At 48.1% G+C, this 25,015-nt stretch overlaps 1 protein-coding gene across 10 annotated transcripts; it reads right to left on the bottom strand.

Moving 5' to 3' along the window:
* Positions 1–674: 674 nt before the first annotated feature.
* PPCDC (phosphopantothenoylcysteine decarboxylase) lies at positions 675–25,015 on the bottom strand. Of its 10 annotated transcripts, none has more exons than XM_090269991.1 (6): positions 24,901–24,964; positions 20,403–20,611; positions 6,799–6,894; positions 5,367–5,495; positions 1,696–1,864; positions 675–1,270 (listed from the first exon to the last, which is right to left on the bottom strand). In XM_090269991.1, the coding sequence occupies exons 2-6, from the start codon at positions 20,586–20,588 to the stop codon at positions 1,185–1,187; spliced, it is 666 nt and encodes a 221-aa protein (XP_090126117.1). In that variant the 5' UTR covers positions 20,589–20,611; positions 24,901–24,964; the 3' UTR covers positions 675–1,184. The 10 variants fall into 10 exon arrangements, with proteins under 10 accessions (XP_090126117.1, XP_090126119.1, XP_090126120.1 ...); XM_090269993.1 differs by having other exon boundaries at positions 24,861–24,920; XM_090269994.1 differs by lacking the exon at positions 24,901–24,964 and adding an exon at positions 24,789–24,893.

The raw sequence follows: 25,015 nt of genomic DNA on the forward strand, positions 1-25,015 counted from the left end.
TGCAGCCACCAAACAGCAATTAGGTCAAAGGCAGGGTGCAGAGGGTTTCTAGGGCTGAGCATGTGTCTAGAGTCTGCTTCCGCATCCATGGTGTTGGGGGGCGGGCAGGGAGGCACAGACACTCAGGCCCCACCTCAGGCATAGCAAAACTGATGAGGACACCAAGAAGCAAGGGGCCTAAGATGCACGGCAGGTTCTAACTCTGTTGGCCATATGCCTGTCACTTGCATAAAGGGCCACATCTGCTTAGGGTCAGGATTTTATTTTTCCCAAAACAAGACAGTCTATTTCAGTAAATGTTAATGCTCACTGGTATGTATATATATCTGGCTTTAACTTCCATTTATTTGACATTTAGCATGTAGGAGGCACTCAGTGGGGTGGTTATTCTGCACAAATTATCTGATTTGATCCTCTCAACAACTCCATGAGAATAGGGCAATACAGATGAGAAAAGTGGGGGTCAGAAAGGTTGAGCCCTGAGCCAAGGCCCCACTGCTAGCATGTGGCAGAGCTGGGATTTAAATGAGGGGCTGTCTTGCTTCAGAGCCCTTTTGTCCTGAACTACCATATGACATGGGGGCCTAAAAAGCACCAGTCAGTAGTCAGCCCAGACCTGTCCCCACCCACACTCAGCAGACCACAGAAAGGTTGTGAAGGAACGACAGTCTCTCTCAAAAGGTCACTTTACTTTATTTCCCAGTACCCACATCTCACAGCATGATCAGTGGAAAATCTCGGGGTCTTGCCAACTTGCAGGCTTTCCTAACCCTGCATGGCAGCTGAAGCTCCAAAGGCCTGGCAGGTGCCCACCACACTGGAGATCTCCAGCTGAGGCAGTTTCTAAAAGTGGTTTCTGTGCATGATGTAGAATCAAGGTTGGTTAGTCATTCCTCAGGTCCCTCCCAGAGGCATAGGGACAATACAGCAGCTGGCTCCTTTGGTTTGCTGAGTGCATCCCGGGAAAAGGTGGGGAGGAGCTCCCGATAGCTGGTGTCTCCTGGTTGAAAGAAGTTGAGTCCTAGGCCTTCGGTCCAATTTAACCTGGGGCAGGTATAGCAGGCCCAGGCCAGGTCCCTACTCAGCAAAGGAGAATTTCCACCATGCTTTGCCAATGTCCACCTTCACTGACTCGGCCTAAAAACACACTGTGTACAGAGGGACACACAACAGAGATCCTGGGTTCAACTCTGCTGGAAGCCAGCATGCTGGGAGAGGACTTCCTTCACTTTGTCCACAATAGTGTCCACCTCAGCCATGGCCCCCAGACCTAGGAAACAAAGTTCTGCTGTGGTCTTGCAGAGTGAGGCAGGGTACAATCCCCTACTCCCACCCCACCCAGTGCTCCCCTGAGGTCTCCACCACAACCCAGTGCCCGAGAAGGCCAGCACCTTCTGCTTGAGCCAGACCCAGCACACCCTTCTGAAACCCCTCTAGGACAGGCCCCACGAACAGTTTCCGTAGCTGTTATGAAATGTGCATGGGTTGTGTGCCTAGGATACCATGCAGCTTACATAAACTATCTCATTTAATACTAACAACACTGAGGGAAAGGAATTATGATTTCCACCTTCCAGATGAGAAAGCTGGGCTCAGAGGAGAATGGTTTTGCCTGAGGTCAAAACAAGCTGGGATCTGAACTTGGAGCTGATCCTGGGCCGTGAGAATGAGATGTAAGCCTGGCCAGATGCCCACCTTGGTCGCCACACAGCAGCTTCTTGGCCACACAGGGGATCTCGATATAGCCGAAGGCCTGGAGCTGACCCACCTGCTGCGAGGTGATGGGGTGCTCCCACATGGCAGTGTTCATTGCTGGGCAGAAGAGCAGGGGCTTTCTGCGGTCCCAGGCCCGGATGACACAGGTCTGTGAAGAAGGATGGGGGAGGGGGTGCCTGCTGCTCTGCCTGCCAGCCCTTCCCAATCCTGCACATCATCCTCTGGGCCATAATCAGCCACAGTGCTGAGGTGACTGCGGGTTGCTGTCTACAGGGAGCTGTCTGATGTCCCTCAGGGCATGGGGGCCATGTCTCTTTGCTCTTCTACACCTTCCCACAGGCTCTGGCACAGGGCTCAGAAGGTGTTCTGTCAGCCACCTCCAAGCAGACCTCCCTCCTATGTAGACAGCTCTCCCTGTGCCCAAGCACAAAGCTTCTCCACAGCCAGCCACACCTCACAGACAAAAGTAACCGTGGCAGCAAAAGGGCAGCTCTGCAGTTACCCACAAAGCTAAGGACCAGACAGCTCAGCAGGTAGGACCCATGCACTCGAACACTGGCTCTACTTCAAGGCCAACTAAAGCTGGCAACAAAAACATCTTACACATGACAAAGACCCTCTCTCATATATACTCCATGAACCTCCACTGCAACCCTGTAAGAAGATGCTGTCCATTTCACTGATGGGGGAGCTGCACCCAGCAGAGGTGAGCAGTCGCACAAGGTCACACACCCAGACAATGATCCAGGGCATGAGGCTTTGCACAACATTCACTGCACCTCACAGCCTCCCACCCAGTCACAGATCAGAGCAGCTGTGAAAAGAAGTCCTTAGCACTGTGGGCTTTGAAATCACATAGACCTGGATTCAAATCCTGGCTGAGCTATCTACTATTGCTAACTGTGAGAATTTGGACAAGTTACAGTATTTAATGCCAAGAGTCTCAGTTTCCTCTTACAAAAGCCTCCTTCACTAGGTAGTGGTGAGGATTGAGTGTGAAAATACTTAAAGCTCTTCACACAGAGCTGGTAAGAAGCACAGGCTCCAGAAACAGTAGCTCCTATGAATATTATGGGCACAGACTTCCTGGGCCAAAGGCACCCTGGGAGATAAATAAGCTCTGGGGCCCCCAGGAGTGTGCTCTCTTGGGCTGACTACTCCAGGCACCTCCTCTTGGACTGCTGGTCCCTCAGGGAGACAAGCTGGCACACTCTCTTCCTGAAGTGCAGTCTGTTTGGGAAAAGAGAAGGGAGTCCAGAGAACAATGAAATGAAGATGCCAGGACCAATGCCACCCTTCTCAGTGTCCCTGCCCGCTCCTGGGGACAGGAAGGAAATAGCATAGCACACAGCCTCAGGATCTGGCTGTTCGCTTAGTCCCAGACACCATCATTTGTTTCCCACCAAGACCTCTCAGTTCAGTAACTGGACTATGAGTAGACAGTTTCAGTCACACTTCCTCTTGGCCCTACGCCACCTGCTGCTTCTGCAGAAATCATGAGCATACCTAGAAGAGCCCTCTGACTGCGTGTGGGTGGGGTGGGGCTGGGCTTGGGTTTCTGTGTGTCCTCAAAACAAAGCATGCTGACCAGAGCAGAAACCCAACCCTCCCATGTCCCACACCTCTTTAGCTCTGTTTACTTCATCTCGAAGCTCAGGGCTTCCGGGACAAACCACAGTTCGTCTGAACCTTCTGGCAGCAAAAGGCATGAAGATGGCACTAGTTCCCACAGTCACTTCTGTTTGGCCTATGCTCTATTCAGCACCTCGGGCTCTGCCCCTTGGAATCTGCTTGGGCAGAGAGAAGGCATAATCCTGGTCAGAACACCAGCTCCTAGCTAGACTGGTGACCCAGGGAAGCCACCTTCTCCTTCTGGATCTGCTTGCTGTTTAGCACAAAGAAGGGGCCAAGGACTGAGTAGCCCAGAGGACAGGTCAGATGCCAAAGTCCCAGAGGCAGTTCACAGATTCACACCAAGCACACTGCTCTAACAGCACCCTAAGTTCCCTTCCAGTGGGAAAGGAAGGAGAACTGAAGGAGGGAAGTAGCAGGGCAAGCTTCTTTTCAGGGATATAAGGAGAAAACATCTTTTGAGAGAGGGCAGAACCATAGATTTGCAGTTCCTTAAAATATCTGCCTTCAAGTGAAATCCTTTGAGGAAAAATGGTCTGGGTACTGGTCTTGGGAACATATTCTATTGCTCAGTCAACTCAGGAGGAGGAAACCCCAAAACTCCAAGAAGCAGTGGCAGCTTCGGAGGAAAAAAGGAAAGCTGAACTCTCAGGAGAGGAGAGAGAGCCCTCGGACAGTGGCCCAGGCCAGGGCTTACCTCCTAGAGGTTGGTACGCTTTGCCACATCAGCCAGCTGCTAACCAGCAGTGGGAGACCCAGAGATTTGGTGGCACAGTGCTCGCCACATACAACTCTGACCCACTTGAATGAAAGTGGCAGGAGGCTCCTGGGTTCCAGCTGCTCTATCAGCTCTGGCACCAGCCCCCTAAGAAGCCTTCTTGATCACACTGCCCCGAGGCTCACCCGTCTCTGCACCCTGGCCCCTACTACTGGCCTCACAATCTGTGTGGTCTTCTTCAAATGATGCTCAAATCACTAGATTCTTCTAAAAGTTCCTTAAGTGCCATCAACAAGCATAGGAGGAGTCTAACCTATCTGAGCCCCAAAATATTGATTCAGCTTAGTTATTTACTTCTTCACTATATTAAACTCTACAAAACTCCTGGCTGTTTGCCAAAATAAAATTACTAATTATCTCATATATGCACTAAGTATTTATTGAACACTTACTATATGCCCAGCACTGTGCAAGGTGGTGACTCCACTGTCAAAAGACCAGCTGGTATCATTTAAGACTGGACCATGCACAAAAGCATAGTCCCTCCTCACCTGAATGGGTGACCAGAAACCCTCTCCTTCCAGACTGTGAGCTCCCTTTCTCCTGTGTGTTCCCCAGCATGGGGTCCAGCTCATGGCAGCTAAAAGCTCAATGAATAAGAAAAGGGAGGGTAATAAAGCAGAGGGAGGGAGGAGGGAGATAATGCCTAACTCTTCCCAGGACAATCAAGTACACAAAAGCTCTTTAAGGACAATAGCTCCCTGGAGGTCTATCAGTCCCCTCATAACAGAGCTGACTTGTGTTACTCTCCACTGTCCATCTGCTACTGCCACCCTCTTTCTCCTCGTGTCCCCTCCATGCTTTTCATGATACACAGGAAACCCACACCTCCACCTGTGGATAAAGCTACAGAAGAGGTAAGTGCAAGAGAGATCCACGAGGACGCAAACACTCTTATCAGGTCCCTATGTGGATATGCAGAGCCCCGTGAGAAGGCAAGCAGCAGGGACAGCCAGTGGGGCTGGGTGGGCAACCAAGAGAATGGTAGCCCATGAATGAAGGACAAAGGGCAGATGAGAAGTGGACAGCCTCAGAGAGCACCTGCAAGTCAAGGACCACATATTCTGCCCACTTGCCAGAGCATAGGTGAGATGGGCAGGGGGTAGGGGGACTGTGTTCTGAGCAAACTGGACCACCACAAAAGGATTTCAAGGCAAGAACCTGTGCAAAGGCACTCTACGTAGCTCAGCAAATTGGGAGCAAGGCCCAGGGAGGGAGGAGGGCACAGGGAGTCACTCACAAGCAAGTTGTCACAGATGCCACTAGCCACCTTCCCCAGAGTGTTGGCATCAAGAGGAGCCACCAGCATAAGGTCTGCCCACCTTCTCAGCTCAACATGGAGAACTGGGTCTGACCGGTGCTTCCACATCTGGCAGAGAGAAAGAAATGGGGTCACTGGGCTGGCCACGCTGTATGTGGAGGGAGGGAGGTGGAGGGAGCAATACAGGGGAAGGACACTAAGTCAGGAACTTGAGGCAGACCACCTGAGCAACCCCTGCCCAAGTCTACTGCCACTCCCTCTTGCAGCGAAGGTGGTGATGACACTGGCTGCAGAGCCAACAGCCTGAGAGAAACCAGGCCTGAGGAAACAAATAAATGCCCCTTGTCTTTCCAACATATCCCTTTCATGGTTTAGTTTTCAAGAGAACAGACACCTGGCAGGGAACTCCTACCATGTCTGCTTAAGGTGGATGCTTGGGTCATCCAAGTCAGGGAACAGTGAGAAATGTCTGGGGCAGTGAGAAATGGGGGAGGGGAGGAGTTGGGGAAGACAAACCAATTAGAAATTTTCTAGGTTGAGAATGTTTAACGCTTTGAGTGCCAATGTCATTGTAAGCGACACTGACAAATTTTCCCGAAAGTGCCAGCGTCACTCCCAGCGACTCTTTTTTCGATGGCTATAAATGTAAATAACAATGGAATAATTCTTATTTTATGTCTTGTTCTCTTTCTTTGTACCTCAGGTTATATATTGCTATAACTTTTTCTCATGTTGATCCAAATTTCGAATTACACATGGCACTTGAAGGGTTAAAAATGCCTGTCGAGAAACTAGTATAAATGACCCATGGACAGGGACAACAGGGTGGGGATTGACTGTGGGAGAGGGGCAGGGCAGGGGAAAGCAATGGGGGAGGAGGAATGGGACAACTGTAACAGAACAGTAAAAAATAAATAAATAAATAAATAAAAATTATATCATTGCTCTATTTAAAAAAAAAACAAAACACCTGGCTAGCACCCCTGCGAAATTCACACTCAATGTCTAGTGCATCAGCCAGTGCCCACCCTCCTGCAGGACAGAAGATGCAGAGCCCAGTGGCTATGGGAAGTGAGGCACTCTGGAGAACCCTGACACTGGGAGCCACGTGGACAAGGGTGAGGGGAACAGATCTCTTCTGTGGTTTCATCAGCCCAGATAAATACAAGGACACTAAACCTCAGGCACAGAGCCAAAGCTGAGATCTGCCTGGGGTGGGAGGAGACTGCGGGCCTCCCACAGGCCAGAGCTAGACAGATGTTTTCCTCATCATCTCTGACCCAAGGGCCCTGACTGCTGACTTGAGCCTGGCCTGTCTGCTCTGGCCATCAGGATTATGGCTGCAGGAGGACAGTCCTGTCTTATTGGTAGAAACATGATGGCATGCAGCCCTAGGGCCCCCAGCACTAACCTGCCATTCATCAGCATCACTGTAGAGGGTAACAGGAATGTCCTGGGGGCTGTAGAAATGTTTGGCTCTTTCAGTTGTGACCACTGCTACTTCCAGCTGTCACCAAGAAAAAGTAGGGGGGAGGAGGGCAGGCACTGTTATCGGAGCTACTCATGGAGGCCACGCGGGGCCAGACCAGACAAGTGCTCTTTTCATAACCTCACTACAGAGAGGACTTCTCACTCCCTGGCGATTTGCATAGCTACTTCTGCTGTCACCCAAAGGTCAGGTCCCACTAGGTGTGGCTGTCTCACTTCCCTATCTAAGGGGCTACTGAGGAATGAACAATGAGTTACCAACTGCCCATGTTTATAACATTGCAGGCCCCTGCCACTCAGGTAGAGTAAGGCAAGAGAGAGCCAGGAAGGAAGGGAACGTAGGACAAGAGGATCCCAGGGCCCATGGCAGGCAGGAGGAGCCATCCCAAGGAGGCTCACAGGCTCTGAGCTCTGGACCACATAAGCCCTGCCTTCTGAAGGCAAAGGCACTGGGAGCTGGGCCCGGCACATGGTGTCTCCAACCATGCCCAGAGAGAGAGCAGGCAGAATCCCTTCCCATACTTCTAGGGACAAGGACTCATGGGCTCCCGCTGCAGACAGGCTCCCCGAAAACCAAACCTGTGTGCCTATACTCACGGGGCAAGAACAAAGTTTACCTTCCCACTATTCATTTACTAGATAAGTAATGCAAACAAGGGGGATGGTTAAGGTGCTTAACAGAATGATGGCTGTGAAAGGCACTAGACAGTTAAGCTGGCAGGGTAAATGGGCCCAGAAGAGCTGGCTGAAAGGGGAAGGACATAGGAAATCACACCCTCGGGGGACATTTATCCAGAAGGGAGAAATGTCCAGGGTAACATGGACAGAATCAGAACTAACCAGAACAGGGATCATGGGTGGCTGTGCCTGTCTGCCACATCCAGTCTGCAGATATGCTGTTTGGCCTACATGGGGTTATAAACTTCTATTGAGCCAATATATATAAATTGAAAGATTTTCTTGAAGAACTGGAAGCTCTGGCACTGCTGGACCCACATTCCTATTGATAATGACTTAGTGGGACTGAGTAACAGCTGCCTCTTGGATGGGGTGTGCCTGTGCCCATTGAACCTAGTCCCCAGCCCTCCCTATCGTCCCCCCAGGGCTCCCTCTCCTCATTTCTTTCCTGCCTGTTGTAGGACAGTATTCTACACAGCACTTAAGAGCAAAGCAGGGATTAGAAGTCTCAGAGAGTAAGTCTGCAAACGAACTTCAGAAGGTCTGCTGTTTCCGCTCTTGGACTTGTCCATTCTCTCTCTCACTTCCTCCTAAGAATCTACCATCCTTGGAACTTGCTCAAAACCTCAAGGACAATTTTAAAGGTCGTTTAAATCAAAATCCCACTGAGCACTGGAGTCCCCTCTAGGACAGCCCTGAACAAGCCTTGTCCAGTTCTGAACAAGATGGCAAATGGACAGGGCTGACATCCCTCCACTGCAGTGCTGAGGGACCAACACAGATGGGGAAAGCAGAGGGAGGCAGGATGGTGCTGAGAGTCTTAAGACACAGAGAGTGATAGGGGAGGGTATGGGGCATAGTAAGCTGGAAGTAACGATAATAATAATAATAATATTTAATTTTCAAATGAGCAGAGAAAATCAAATTTACACAATAAAGGATAGAAAAGGCAAAAAAGTGAAAAACACATGGTAAGTATAAAGAATTAAATAGGATGGCAGAAGTCCTAATATAATAGTAATTATAATTAATATATAATGGGTCAAACTCCCTGATCAAAATTATACTCTCATATTGGATGTTCTTAAATCCATCAATCACATCAAAATGTGTCTAAAAAAAGACAAATTTAAAACAAAAGGAGAACTTCTGGCCAAGATGGAGGCGTAGGTAGACACGCTTCACCATCCTCCACAACAAGAAGAAGAAATACAACTATCTCAAGACTAAAAACAACCATAACTACCAGAAAATTGAACTGCATGGAAGTCCAACAAAGATATAAAAAAGCAAAACTCATCCAGACAGGTAGGAGGGGCAGAGAAAGGGCAGAGAGGACGCAGTGTGGTGGTGATGGCAGTGGCAACAACAGCAAGTCAGTGGCTGTGGCCCACCAGCAGAAAGAGCAGTCACATATTATAAAAGTGAATAGGGGCACCTGGGGAGCAATCCCAGCCCCAGACCAGACCAGACAACTCATGGTTACAGCACCGGGGAAAATAAAGCCTCATTGCTTCTGACTGTGCAAACCAGCGGGGGTTGGGGTGGCAGAAGAAACTGCCGGTCTCTCAGCCGAGTCCATTTGTTTAGAGGGCCCCCACAGTCCTAGAATTTATGCAAACCTACCTGCTCTGAGAACCACAACCAGGGCAACAGCTAGAGGGGCACCCATCCCCTATGGGAAGTGGAAGAAGTGCCTGGATTAAGGGGTGAGTGCTCAGCAAGTGGCATTGTTCTCTCTCAGACCCCTCTTCCATATACAGTGCCACAACATGGTGAAACAGGTCATCCCAACTGACAGATACCTAAGGCTCCACCCCTTACAACATAATGGGTGCAACAACTCTACCTAAGACACAGGCAAACACAGGAGGTGGTCAAGTTGAGGAGGCAGAGAAATATGGCCCAAAAGAGGGAGCAGATCAAGGTTCCAGTGGGACAACTAAGCAATGAGGAGATAGCCAACCTAACAAATGAGGAGACAGCCAATCTAACAGACACAGAGTTCAAACACTGGTGATAACGATGCTCACAGATTTGACAGACAAGATTAAGTATCATAAAGGCATAAGGGAAGAAATGAAGGCTATGCTAGGTGAAACGAAGGAAAATCGACATGAAACCAATGGTGAAGGGAAGGAAGCTGGGGTTCAAATCAACGATTTGGAACATAAGGAAGAAATAAACAATCAACCAGTACATAATGAAGAAACAAGAATTGAAAAAAAACGAGGAGAGGCTTAGGAACTTTTAGGGCAATTTTAAACGTGCCAACATCTGAATCACAGGGGTGCCAGAAAAAGAGAAAGAGCAAGAAATTGAAAAATTATGTGAAAATATAATGAAGGAAAACTTCCCAAATTTGGCGAAGGAAGTACACATTAAGTCCAGGAAGCACAGAGTCCCAAACAAGCTAGACCCAAAGAGAACCACACCAAGACAGATCATCATTAAAATGCAAAAGGTGAAAGATAAACAGAGAATCTTAAAAGCAGCAAGAGAAAAGCAGAGAGTTACCTACAAAGGGGTGACAACAAGACTATCAGCTGATTTCTCAAAAGAAACTTTGCAGGCAAGAAGAGACTGGCAAGAAGTATTCAATGTGATGAAAAGCAAGGACCTACAGCCAAGATTACTCTATCCAGCAAAACTATCATTTAGAATGGAAGGGCAGATAAAGTGCTACCCAGACAAGGTAAAGCTAAAGGAGTTCATCATCACCAAGCTATTATATAAAATGTCAAAGGGACTTACTTAAGAAAAAGATCAACACTATGAACATTAAAATGACAACAAACTCACAACTATCAACAACTGAATCTAAAAAATAAAAAAAATCCAACTAAGCAAACCAGAACAGGAACAGAATCATAGGTGTGAGGATCATTTGGAGGGTTATCAGCTGGGAGGGGGAAGGGGGAGAAATGGGTAAATGGTGCAGGGATTAAGAAGCATAATTGGTTGGTACAAAATAGACAGGGGGAAGTTAATAATAATAAAGGAAAGAGTGCAGCCAAAGAACTTATATACACAAGCCATGGACACAAACTAAGGGGGATGGGATTCCTGGAGAGAAGGGGTTACTGGGTTGAGGGGAGCAAAGGGGAAAAAAATTGGGACTACTGTAACAACATAATCAAAAATATATACTTACAAAATATGTCTTTGTAAATAACCCCCCCACTCACCCAAAACAAACAAACAAACAAAAAGAACCTCAATATAAGTCGCCTTGGCTGGTGTGGCTTAGTTGGCTGAATGTCATCCCATAAGCTGAAAGGTCACCAGCTAGATTCCCAGTCAGGGCACATGCCTGGGTTGCAGGTTTGGTCTCTAGTCAGGGTGCATGTCAGAGGCAAATGATTGATGTTTCTCTCCCCCTTTTTCTCCACCCCTTCCCCTCTTTCTAGAATCAATAAAAGAAAAAAAAAGTCAATATAAGTTTATAAGAAATCATCCAGAAAAGAGAACAGAAAGATAAAGAGATAGATAATAGCAGAGAAAAAAGATTAAAAAATCAGAAGATCAACTCAAGAGTTCCATGAGTTCCAGAATGAGAGCACAGAAAAACAGAGGGGAGAAATATTACAAAAGAAATGAAATTTCCCAGAACTGAAGAACTCAGAGGTGGGAGCAAGCTCTCCTACTGTAGGTTTCTGCAAAGTCCCAGTGTTAGACTCAGGGAACTTGGAGTATCACGTCCCTGGAATCCTCTGGGTATCTGTCAATGCCTGCACCCACACCAACTCTTTTGGAAACTACATCCTCCTGTTGATTTATATGTAGTCTGCAATCAGCAAAAATTCAAAAGAGTTCTTCTCACCCACGTTGTTACTAAGCTACAAGTCCTAGACTGTGCCTACACAGTTAACCTTTCTGGTTCCAAATATAGTTTCTCACTTTTGCCTGGCAAAGTCCACCTTTCCAGAGTTGGCCCACTATTTGCTCAGGCTATGGAGAACTCTTGAGATCTCAATCCTGTTCCTCCTGGCCCGTTCTCACCCAGCACCACCATCAGTACAGCCCTGAGACACAAATTCAAATCATGAACAGAACAAGATCAAGAGCAGGGCCCTTCCATAAGGTCCACTGTCTGGGGGTGGGCATGGGGAAGAATTCTTCCCTAGTAGGTTCTTTCACTGGTTACAGACATTCTGACAACATCAGCAGGTAGTCAGGGGATGTCCTAAGATTTCATCAAAAGCTCACCTAAACCCAAAAACACTTTGTCTAATACTCAAACAAATAAACTAAAATTGATATGCCTTATTCCCAGTGAGCCCAATCAAGCCCAGTGACAACCACTTCCTACAGGCTTACAAGCTTCACCTATAGTAATCTGTGGAGCCCATCTCCTTTGTCTTTTTGATAAACAGACATTAGTCATATATAGCCTCCAGCCCCTCTGCTGCCTCCTGCACATCCTGTAGGTCACCAACTATAACCTCAGCACCCCAGGACAGAACTTGCCAAGGTCAGATGAATCACCCAACTTGGGGTTCCTCCTACCACCATCTGTCCTACTTTTTCAAGCTCAAAAGAAAAGATGACAGAACAAAAGAGGACTGGAGTCCCTCTGGTTTCTTTGTTTATCCTTGTTATACCACTGGCTTCCAACAGCAGGCGTTGTTGTTCTTGGTCTTCCTGTGTTTCACTGCAAGCTTCAGTTCACTGGACCATATGCTACTTACATCTTTAGTTAAATATCCTTCTTTCCATCTATATTCCAATTTCCTTCAACAGGGCCTTTCCACACTCATATCAGCTTCTAGTCACTGCCTTGTTTTCCTCATGGGTATCATGTTTTCATTTCTAAGAGCTTCCCAACCATCTTGAATAATCTGCCACTTAAGAAAGTCCCAGTTTATCTTCTTCTATTCTGAAACTTGGAAAGCTGCTTCTTGAAGATCTTGTTCCCCTATTCTCCCAACTTTCAAACTGCCTGCCAGGTCTCAAGGTGCAGACTGTGCCTGGGCCAGGCTTCAGAAGCATCTGTTTGGTGATGGCTCTGTCCAGGGGCTCCTTCCTCGCTCTCTCTCAGCTCTATCCTTTCTTTCCCTCCACGGTCCCCTCAGGGTCTTCATTTGGCTTCTCCCTGGCCACTGGAAGGTTCCAACAAGGGGTTCAGGTAGGGCTCCCACCTGGGCATTAGCCCCTGCTTGAGATCTTCCCTCTAAGCTCCTCCCACAGTCTCTCAGTTGATCCCTCTCTGGCTACCTTCCCAGGGCACACAGTTATTAGGGGTCACTGTCTACCTAAAGAGTAATGTGAAAAGTATGTGATGGGCCTACCCTTCCCAGTGCCCCTACCCTGACCCCACTGAAGCAGCCACTTCTCCTTGGAAGTGACCCTGACCCCAGTGCTACCCAGCAGGCCTAAGCCAGTTTTTCTGGTTTTAGAGGGATGTCACTTGATCTATTTCACCAACTCTACGGACTTTGTTCTTTCATTTTCATTTACTCTGCCAAAAGGTCCTGGGAGTCAAAGGTTGGGCCCCAGTTTGCTACATTAAAAAAATAAAAAAATAAAAAAAGCAAGTTCTGCCACCTTCTGAGATACTAAATTACTCAGACTATTCACTGATTCACCCTGACCTTTCTTCAAGCCAATGCCAACAGGGCAAAAAATTCCTGAGGGCAAGAACCCTCCTTGGCTTTCTCTTACCCACTCCTGGGCCCTGGAAGAAGCAGGGGTGGGCATTAAGACAATCTCCCACATACTCCATAGTTCCTGAAAGGCAGCTCTGTGTGTAGTCCCGTGGCAAGACCACTGCAACAGTCTTAATATCTAATATTTTTAACCTGAATCTCTTTGTGTGATATAACTAGGGACTGGCCAGACTCTGTGATAAGAGCTGCCTATATTTTGCCTAGCATTTATAGCAATTTATTCCTGAAACCAGTTGGCAAGTCTGGCTTCCTTTTCTTTGCTGTAGAGATATCAGCAATCCCATCTGGAGTTCCTAGAGTGAGGGAATGGAAATGAAAACAGAATTTGGAGTGATACCTCCATTTCTAATTAAGGCCCCAGTATGGCCCATGCTATTTCTGGGGAAGATTATGAAACCTATGGAGAAGTACTTGCACAGCCACAGGATGAGACAAACCCCATGACTTGAATTTCTGCCTCCAATCCCATCTCTGGCCTCTAACCACTATAACCATGAGCTAGTAGCAGCCCTCCCCAAGTTATGACAACCAGAAATGTCCAATGTCTCCTGGAAGGCAAAATCACCTGCTGTACAGAATTATGTAGAACTCTCTGCAGGGATGGAAATGGGTCACATCTGAGTTGCCCAATATTGCAGCCATGAGCCACATTTGGCTACTGAGCACCTGAGGTATGGCTGGTGTGCCTACAGAACTGAATTTTGGTTTCACTTAATTTTAATAATTTAAACTTAAATTAGAATATGGCTGGTGGCTACCATATTAAATAGCACCGTTTTGGCATATACAAGCGAAGAAGAGTCCCAGCTGGAAGCCCCAGCTGGGTGGCTGGAAGAGAGCGAGTGTTTCTTGTAGAGTGTGTGATAATGGCTGCACAGACTGATGAGGATTCTAGAAGAAGCACCAGCCACGACTTAACCTGGCACAAGGTGAAGAGCCCTAAGCTTTGGTGTGGCTCAGGCCTCTGGGCCAGCAAACACAGCAGAGGCTCCTGATGTTGGGCTGACCAATATTGACACTGGCAGTGCCTAAGGCCTGGGGGCCAGCAAAGAAGCTGACATGAAGCTGAGCATTGGGGGGAGGGGGGCGGTTTACACTCTAGAAAAAGGAGTCTTGGTGCCCAGGACAGTCAGAACACGGCATGGAAAGCTGCGGAGGAGGTAGCATCATTAACAAATCCCCAAAGGGTTTCTGGTTGACTGACTGGGTGTTCCAATGGTTCACAATGATGTCTCAACTGGCAAACATTTACTAAACCTACTATGCATAGAGGGTCCAGAGCTGCCCTTACTAAGGGCTCAGTTTAACAGATGGGTGAATATATAGAACTTGACCATAAAGCAAGACAGACCGGGGAAGAGTTCCCAAGTTTCTGGAGATCCTCATCCTCACAGACATGGTTAGCTTGAGCGGAGTGCCCAGGCTCCAGACCTCAGCTCCTCAAGTTCACTCACCGACAGGAGGCAGGAAACCTGGACTCGAGCCCCAGTTCTGCCATCTCACTAGCTGGGGGATCTCAAGCAAATTCCCCTTCCTCTCCAGTCCCAGTTTCCCTTTCTGAGCCATGAGCCATTTGGACCACATGGCCTCCAGTGGCCCATCCAGCCCGCTGTGCCGTCCGAGCCCTCTTGTGACCCTTGCTGTTTCCCACGGGGAGCTGGTGTTCTGGTTGCATTAGCCCTTCCAGCCACTCAAGCAGGACCAAGCTGCCAATGCCTCTGTGCCTTTCTCCAGCAAGAGAAAACTCTCAAGAATGAAACCAGAGAGACAGACTGCACAGGCACATGGAGATGTTGTTCTGGGGTATCAAGGAAGGCCCCTGACATCAGGACCCCTTGGCCTGGGGCTGGCTGCCCAACTTGACCAGCAGCCTGAAGAGTTCACTCCCTAGAGGAGCAGGCCAGGGAGGAAGGAGTCAGCCCAGCCAGCAGAGTCCTGAATAACTTGGAGCACTACAGATAAAGGGACCAGTTTCCATAGCAGGTGGCCCCCACCTGGAAAGATAGGAAAACCTCAAACCAGGCCTTGTTCCTCCTATTTGCCTTTCTTTGGAGAACATAAACACACTCATACATGCACACACACACGAAGTTACAAAGAATGTTCTATAATGTCCCCACCAAAAACCACAACTGACTTTAAAAATAAAATAAATATACATAGAGGGCAGAAAATTAAATCTGAACAGAATGATACAAAATGCAAGGCTCCCTTCCTGCCCCTATCTCTCTACCAGGGTAACCACCTCAAGAGGGGAAATTTTAGTTAGTAACTCAGGTGTGAACATACAAAAGTCATCACACTATATGCGTGGGGTGGCAAACTTCTTCTGCAAAGGGCCAAGTACTATTTTAGACTTTGTCACAACTACTCAACTCTGTCGCAGCAAGACTGTAGTTACTGGCAACACAGAAATGAGTGAATGTGGCTGTTTCAATAAAACATTATAGACCCTTAAATCTGAATTTCATCTACTTCTGTGGGTCTTTTTTGATTCTTCTAACCACTTAAAAATGTAAAAACCATTAGCTCACGGGCCATACAAAAAGAAGCCACAAGACCAGATTTGGTCTGTGGGCTATAGTTTGCTAAATGCTGCACCTTGCTCACTCATGTACATCTTAAGGATTGTCCCACATCGGCACAGAGATCCATCCACTCATTCTTCTGAACCACCTCCACAGAATCCATTGAGAGGCTAGACCATAACTGCACCACACCTCTCTATTGCTGGACATTTTCTTTGTTTCCTGTTTTGTTTTTGTTTTGAAAACATAATGCTATAAGCAATAACCTTATACATATAGATGTTTATAAATGTACCACACAGGGTTCAATCTTATAGGTGAATCAGGTGCTGTTAACATTTTTTATCTCTGGATATTGCCAAATAGTGGTCCAGAAAAGCAGAATTTACTTCATACTACATATGAGCGAAGCCCTCTTTCCCTCACCCCGATGGCTCTGAATGTCCTGATGGGCAGTCTAGAAATTTACCTTTCTTTAAACCAAGAGCCTGCCAGCTCCTTAAGTGGGAGATTTTCTCTACCTTTAGAAATACCCTTCTGGCTCTCAGCCCTGCCGATGCTTGCCTGGGCAAAGCTAGAGGTGTCTGTCTTCTCCTCTCAAGTGAGAAGAGTACCAACAAAGGGCAGAAACTGACTGAACTGACAGCTCTGAGTAACTGCCGCCCAATTACATGACAATTATGGAACTGCAAAACTCCCTGAAGCTCCTTCCTCCCATGACCTTCTCTTAGGCTGCTTTTGGGTCCTAGTCCTTCGTGCCCTCGCATCTAGAATATTCTATCACTAGTGCCAGAGAGGTCTTGGAGATAGGTCATTTAAGTACCTTTTCTTCATTCCATGGATAAGAAAACTGAGGCCATAAAGAAGAATTGACTTGCCCAAAGTCCCGGAGTGAGAAATCTTCTACGCTCAGCTGCCTCTCTCAAGGTAGGGCTGGCCCCTTCTATGCAACTCCCCCCACCTCACATAAAGGCTCCAAAGCTTCTCCGCTAATGGCACTCTTTCCAACAGCTGGTGAGTCCTGAGGTGAAATCCACCCCTCTCCGTCACCCCCCTCACGATCTCCCTGGTCAGGCTCTAGCTTAGTGGTTCGGCTGGGATGCCTGGATACAGGTGAATGAGGAGTAATTATGATCCAGATCTGCATAAGCACCCAACTCCCTGCAACCCACACCCCAGTTTCTTGTTTGCTAGTCAAAATCTACGTATACCTAAGGGAGCCTTGACATGTGAACCCATAACTTAGGCAAAGAGCTGAGAAGGTCTGCTGCAAGGGACAAAGACTGCTCCTGGGGGGTGATGCAGAAGTGGGGAGATCAGTGCCATCAGGGAGTATGGGGAAGTGCTGGGGGAAAGGTCATTATGTCCGGGCCAACATAAGGTAGACCAGGGATCCCCCTTGGTTACCAACAGCTCACAAGGGCCCCAGAAATCAAACTCAGGCTTGGGAGAAGCTATCTGCCTGCAGGACGAGAGGGCCAAAGGTAACATGGATGTGGGTCCTCCACTTGAGCAGGTGCACTATGGCTCCCATGACTCTTCCTACATGAGCTGTCTCGCCAACACCACCCCCCGGTACCACATGGCTGGCCCAAAGGACATGACAAGAGGAAAGAGGGTGAAGAGCAGGACACAAACGCTATTACGTGCTTCCAAGTCCTGGAGCTGTGCCTAGTTTTTGACACAAGATGGCAAATTGTTTCATCTATGTCCCCCTCCCTCAGCCTTGACAAGAGCCCAAGGGGATAGGTGGGAGCAGTCATCCTAATTTTAAACCAAAAAAGGCAGGCTCCAAGAAGCTAAGTCTGGACATTCTTCCTCCCAGGTCAGTGTCTTTCTGGCTATTTGACTTTCCCCTTCAACTCCAGCCAGAGAAGGGGAACCGAGTCCTATTCCAGGCTTTTAGCCTGTCCCTCAGCAGTCCAGGCCACCCTTTCCTCACACCCTGATAAATGTGGCTGCGTGGGATGGCAGGAAGCCTAGAGCTGCCATTTCTCTCAGCTCTGAATCTGCCCATCTGTTTCCTGGGCTAGGACTCCCCACCCCCACCCACCCCCAGTCCGGAAATTCACTTGCTCTGGGGCTATGGGAAAAGAGAACTACACAGCTCCTTCCCTCCCCAGGGGGCAATGGCAGAGTCTGTCACTGCGGCAACCCCTTCCAGGCCACCTACCCTCATGGCTCTAGCTGGCCAGCTCCTACCAGTTCTGGGCACATGGTGGGAGGGGGAGGTGGCAGGCCCCAGGTGGCCATGCCCCAGCAGCACCAGTGCCCATCCTCAGAGCAGCTACAAGACTCCCGTCTTTCTTCTGGCCTAGCTGGCATCCCTGGCTTCCTGCTTTATTGCTTGTTCCACCTGGGGCTGGGGTGTGGGGGAGTGAGGTGAGGGGCTGACTTTCAGGGTAGAAGTTTGTGGAAAGTAAAAGTGAAAGATTTCCCAGCCCTTGCCTGGAATCCCAACATGGTCGTCTGCAGGTGAGCACTGCCCCCTGCTGGACACACCAGGCACATCCACCTGTGCTACCCTGCACCACGTGCTGTGCAGATAACAAGCAAGGGAAAAGTACCACCTGAGCCCCAGAAGCTTCCCACCACCCCACAAAACTAGTGTCCAATAAAATGAACAGTGTCAAAGGCAGCTGATGGTTCCATATCTTGATTGAGATTCTCTCCTTGATCAATCTCTAGGCAGACGCCTGTGAGTCACTTTTTTGCCTAGGCCCATCTTTGAGCCTTGTCCTCAAAAGCAAGAATCCTATTAAAATTGGTTTACCCAATTTGACCAGGCTGGATATTTCCTCAGGCTTCTGATTCCCCAATATCCCCCAGATGATGTCTGATCACCCTGACAACCTTGAGCAAGAATCCTGTTGGGGCAGTTTAGTCAGAATCCCCCTTTAAACAAGTGCTGGTGAGGATGTGGAGAAACGGGAACCCTACTACACACTGTTGGTGGGAATGCAGACTGGTGCAGCCACTGTGGAAAACAGAATGGAATTTCCTCAGAAAACTAAAAATGGAACTGCCTTTTGAACCAGCGATTCCATTGCTAGGATTATACCTGAAGAATCCTGAAACCCCAATTCAAAAGAACTTATGCACCCCTATGTTCATAGCAGCACTATTTACAATAACCAAGTGCTGGACACAGCCTACGTGCCCATCTGTAGATGAGTGGATCAAAAAACTGTGGTACATTTATACAGTGGAATACTATGTAGCAGAAAGAAAGCAGGAACTTCTACCATTTTCAACAACATGGATGGAACTAGAGAGAATTATGCTCTGTAATATAAGTCAGGCATTGAAAGAAAAATACCATATGATATCACCTATTACAGGAGACACAACAACACAAACAAATCAGCAAAATTGAACCAGAGGCAGGTAAACAAGGAACAGACTAATAGTTACCGGGGGGAGGGGGAGGGAGAGAAATGAGGGTAAGTAGGGAAGGGTTAGTAAAGGAACTAGTATAAATAACCCATGGACATGTACAGCAAGGTGGGGATTGACTGTGGGAGAAGGGGTGGGCTGGGTGAGGGGGTAGCAATGGAGGAAAAAGTAGAACAATTGTAACAAAAACAATAAACAAATTAAATTAAAAAAAAAAAGAATCCCCCTTTACTCCTGATGTTTCTGCCTAGCAATTTCCATCCACTGACCCCCCACATTGCTCTTTGGCTATAAATCCCCACTTTTCCTTGTGTTCAGAATTAAGCCCAGTTCCATACTGAAGTCTCTTTTCCCTGATTGCAATAGCTTTTCTGAATAAATTGTTTTTTACCACTTTAATACATCAAATGAGTTTTAAAAGGAAAGGAGCAAAACCATATGGGTTGAGGTAGGCCAGGAAGGCTTCTACATAAATTTTCTGTACAGAATTTGGAAAGGCACAGAAGGCAAGGGCTGGCCAAAGCAAAGGCCACCAGGGTGGAGTGTGAGGCAGAGGGAGACTAGCAGACCAATGAAGGATACCAGATGAGGGAGTGAGTTATTAACTGCTGGCTTTCACACTGTTTAAAGCCTTGAACTCTTCCCACAGAAGAATCTGCCCCAGGACCCCAGTATATAAAACTGATCAAAGTTGAGATGGTCTGGCCAAGCGCAGGGGACTAAACACCCACCCCCACCCCCACCCTGAACACAATGCAGTGGACCCTCAGCATCTCTGAACAGTTGAAGGAGCAAAGTTTAAATCAGAGTTGTGAATGATGTATTTGGGCTGATAGGAGAGCCAGCTGTCTGAGGGGAGAGAATAGAGCCATAGTGTACAAGATGGAGTGAAAGGTGCGCAGGGAGTCCAAGAGAGCAAGGGGACACTAAGAACTTGCTGCATTTCTCTGCCTAGCCCTCCTCCCATACCAGGACCTCAGGGAATCTCAGGGTCAACATATGGAAACTCAATCCCTCCATTTACCAGAGCATGCCTTTCCCAGTCTTGCCTTAAGCTGTGTCCACACTATATAAGCCAGCTCTTGGCTTTCCTGGCACACTGGTCTGTTCCCTGCATTCCCTTCATACCAATGCACACAGAAGACTTCCACAAATGAGGAAAAGAAAACCCTATGCACTACATAAAAATAGTCTGGCCACAGGAACAGCAATGCTCTAACGTCAGAGGCTGCCGTGCTTGTCTAGTAGATACTCACTCCTGGAATGTCCAAAAGCCTCGACACCAGAAGAGGCAACTTCAGGGATGCAACACTCCCAGTGACACCCACAAGAACATGGAATCGTCTCTGTACCAAGGGTGCAGCAGCTGGACATGAGGTCCTTGGCTCCATGTGGGGTCTGGTGGCTTTGAGTCCTGGGAGCCTACCAGAACTGGGCTCCATTATGCTCTGTCAGGATTTAGAATCTAAAAGCAAAACAAGTGGTGCGTACTTCATTCATACATTCGACCAAAATGTACTGAGAACCCTGTTAGACCCTGGTACAGCTGCTGGGGTTCCTAAGGGATCAGCAGTCCCAGCTTCTGGAAGCACAGTTTGATAAGAAGGCCGGATACCCTCAACATGCATAGGTCAATTACAATGTAATGTGGCCAGCACTATGAGGAAGCTCTATACCAGGGGCAGTGGCTGCCCAGGGGCAAATGTTTGAGGAAGTCAGAGACCAAAAATTTGACATTCAGGTTGAGTTCTAAAGGACAAGTAAGTTTTCCAGAGAGAGAAGGAAATAATTTTGCAAGAAGAAGCAATCTTAAAAAGATGAAGAGGCCTAAAGGAGGGTGGCAGGTTTGGTGAACAGGGAGTAGCTTAGTAGTGAGGCTAAAGTGTGATGGGGGTTGGGGAGGTAAGGCTGCAGAGTCAGATCAAGATTAATGTCAAGGGCAGTGAGGGCAAGGGTGACTTTCCATTTTAGAAAGATGGTGCTCATGCCGGTGACAGTGTGAAGGGTGCCCTGGTGGTGGTGAGATTGCAGAAGCAGGGTAAGGAGCTACTGCAGTGGGCCAGGCTGACTGACTGGAGCGGCAGGATGCCTGTGAGGTGGAACCTTCCGCAACAGTGGGGAGAGGGTTTGGGTGCTTCAGGGAACTAAGAGATTTGCCTCTCTGTCCCTGTCCCTCTGGATCAGACTGGGCACCACTCTACAAATCCAAGCCCAGGAAGAGATAAGCATAAAGGAAGGTATGCCACCCCATGAAACCAGTTGCTTGGTTTATTCCTCTGGCCCTCAGACATTGCTGGAAGTGAGTGCCCATGATAACATGACAGATGGATACACCAAAACCTACACTCTGCAGGCTGGGTCAGCAAGACATCCTCCACCAGCAACAATCACTAAAGACCCATTACATCTAGCACTGGGCAAAGGAACTGTGGGAAACAGACACTGCCTTCAGGGAATCTGTAGGTGAGTTGAGAAGACAGAAGCCACATCTGAAATTTAAGATGGGTCCTTCTCTGGGATGCACCTTTTTGGTAATCATTGATTCAATTTGTTCATCAGTTCATTCTCTCTTCCTCTCCACTTCTGCACCATCGCCACCACCAGCAACCTCCCTCAATGTGTGGTCAGGTCTAATTGCCAATCCCCAGGCACCTGGTGGGTACCCTCTGAAGCAGGGTGGGGTAGAGAACAGAGAACAGACACCTGGGCCCTGTCCATCACTGTGCTTCTGACCTGGTGTGTAACCTTGGCCCAAGGTACTTCCTTCCCTGAACTTGTCTCTTTATCTGAAAATGGAGAGGTAGGACTAGGTGAACTTCGAAGCTTCTTCCAGGAGAAACCTTCTGAGTCAATGCAGGAAAGACAGCAGTAATGGCTTTCTTTACTAGAGGGTCCAAGAAGATGCATTCAAAATGGGCAGAATCAGCATGGTAGAGGAGGAAGTGCCTGTGAGTTGCCCAGTGGCTACCTCTGTGGCTGTGCACCCATAGGGTGCACCCATAGGGCCTCTTGCCCAGTATTTGCTTTCAAGACTCAGGTACATACCCTCATGCTCTAAGGATAATGTTTGGGTCCATACCCTCATGCTCTAAGGATAATGTTTGGGTCCTTTATCCCACTCCTACCTGGAAGGGTCTCTGACAGGCCCAGACCCTTCTGAGCAAGTGTTAAACACAGGCCAGTTCCCTTCAGCAAGACTCCCCAAAGTTCCATTTCCCAATGATCTCAATCTCTGTTCTACATCAGGGCTTCAGTCAGGGGCCCTGCTTGCCCAGAGCAAAACTGCATCTACTCCAGAGCCTGGGGAGTCCTGTCAGCAATTGGCAAGGTCTAGAGGGCCTATCATCCATCTTCTACCCAGAACTAATCAGCACGCTGATCAGCCCCCATAGTATGTGATGGAGACACATTTCTGACTCTCCAGGGAAAACTACCTGCCAGATCTCAAACCTTGACCCTGACCCATCCTAGCCAACTAGGATAGAGAAATTCCAGTAAAACCAGAAGGTGAATCTCATCTCTGTAGACCCTGAACCTCCACATCAAGCTGGTATCATACCTAAGGAACAGGTTACTGAAAGCAATCAGTTAAACTTGGGGCAGGAATCCATGTTGGTGACTTCAACTATGACCCACAGTAGGTGGGACAGCCCAAGATTTACTACTTAGCCTACTGAGCAATCTTTGCTAAGGACCCAAAACTACTCACCTTTCTAGAAAAGTTGGGGGGAAGGGTATTTGTATTTCAGGAATAGAAAGTGGGTGATTTAACCAACATTTAAAAGCAAGGTCCAATTGATTCAATCTGACAATCCAATGGAGGGTGACAGCTGGCAGTTCTTTGTTTATGCTCACAAAAGATCAAATCCCAAACTAGTAAGCCTGTTACTCTATCTAGCTCTTATTAGAACCACCTATTTCAGTGGTTCTCAACCTTCCTAATGCCACGACCCTTTAATACAGTCCCTCATGTTGTGGTGACCACCAACCATAACTAAAAGTATAGTGATTAATCACAGAAACAATATGTAATTATATATATGTTTTCCGATGGTCTTAGGCAACCCATGTGAAAGGGTTGTTTGACCCCCAAAGGGGTCACGACCCACAGGTTGAGAACCGCTGACCTATTTGCACAGCCAAGGTAGCTGTAGACAGCACCTCATAACCCTCAGCTCTGCTGTACTCATAGGGAACTCCTGAGCTGTAGAAAGAGTTGACAGGCAGAGAGGTTATAGGGCTGAAGGCTGTGATTACTGAGCCTCAAGCTCCCAGGGCACAAGACATGCAGGTAAACCACAGCCAGAAAAATGGAAACTTCTCTGTTCTTTATAAAGGCAGGGCCAGAGTAAAGAGCTTCAGTTTGTGGCAGGCTCATGGTGTGTAAATCCCCACTGATGAATTTAATTATGGCATAGTCACAATAAGGGCAGGTGTGGAGCCAGAGCAGAATCAGGGCTAAAAGAGGGACAGACAAGGTACAAGACCAGCCCAACACAGGAATGATGAAGGGCTGGGCCTAAGACAAAAGCAGAATGAAATTGAGTGGTGGGGGTGATGGGTGGGCAGGGATCAGGATACATTAAGAGCTTGAATCCTTTAGCCTAATGTCCAAGCCCCTCACTACTGGCCCCATCCTTCTGCTCTGGCCTCATCTCCCACCAGTCATCACACTCCACTCTGCCCCCGTAATAATGAACCACTTGTCACTCCCCAAAGTGTCAACTTGCCCCCAAACCCCAAGTCACTAAAAGGAGTCTCATGGCCACAGGGGTACTTTAAATCCCTTTCCCCGAGGAAAGGTAAGGAACTCTTCAGGGAGCACTCAAGACCCTGGCATTCTAAGACTGCTCTTCTCTCAAACTAGAAGCCTGCATACTTGACTCTGCAGCACCTGTAATCCAGCTAGGCAACCCTTCTCAAGGTCACAAGTTGGGGAGGGGAGGGGAGGGGCGTGGCGGAGAGAGGAAGAGAGAAAGAAAGAGATCATGAGTAAGAGAGAAATAAATTATATTCGCACACTAGGGCTTCCAGCAAGGGACTGAGTACTGCCACCTCTCAGCCACGAGGTGTAATGTGGAAAACCCTTGCTCCCAAGACACCACCACTTCACCAACATGGGAATCTCTCCTGGCCATTACCTGGCACGGGCCTCCAATACTTCAAAAAAACAGCATGAAGTTATTCTCTGACAAAATTTGGCCTCACTCTAAGTTTTTAATGCCAGTCAGTATTTAGGTGATCTATGGGATAACTGCAACATCCCGGGGTTCTCCTTTTTCTGTTTCACCAATGTTTAAGACAGTAGCTTTTTGGAAGCAGGATCACGTTTTGTTTTGTTGTTGTTTTAAGGCAAGACGTAATAAATGCGAGGAACTGACAAGGCCGCCTTTTAGACTAAACAGCACTTGACACTCCCCGAGTAGCACAAAGCCGATACAGGAGCGCACAATACTCCAAACTCCCACTTCAGGCTCTAGCCGGGCGGGAAGAGGTCTCTAATGCTCCCACCCCTTGGGCACAGAAAGGAAAGTGAGGTCCCCACATTCTCCACAGCCCCTGCGTACACAGAGTCGCCGACCCACGGTGTGAGCAGAGCTTCACATATAAGAAAGTGAGGTCTCTCGCTCTCACTCACTCACGCACAGCCGCAGACCCACACTTGCAAGCGAAGCTTTTCTGATCTCCCTCCCGCTCTGCCGCAAGGACCCAACCTCCGACGCTCCACGTCCCGAGTTCCCTTTAGCGCCTCACCCTCGCCAGGGGCGTGTCGGGATAGCCCCCAAATAACGCAATATCTCTGCGGCCTTTGGCGCTGATTCTGGTTGGCATGTAATCTCACGAGAACATCTGGCAGCCTACAATATCG

This window comes from Furipterus horrens, unplaced genomic scaffold (assembly GCF_987537825.1).
Source record: "Furipterus horrens unplaced genomic scaffold, mFurHor1.1.pri manual_scaffold_3, whole genome shotgun sequence".
NCBI classification, from domain to species: Eukaryota; Metazoa; Chordata; class Mammalia; order Chiroptera; family Furipteridae; genus Furipterus; species Furipterus horrens.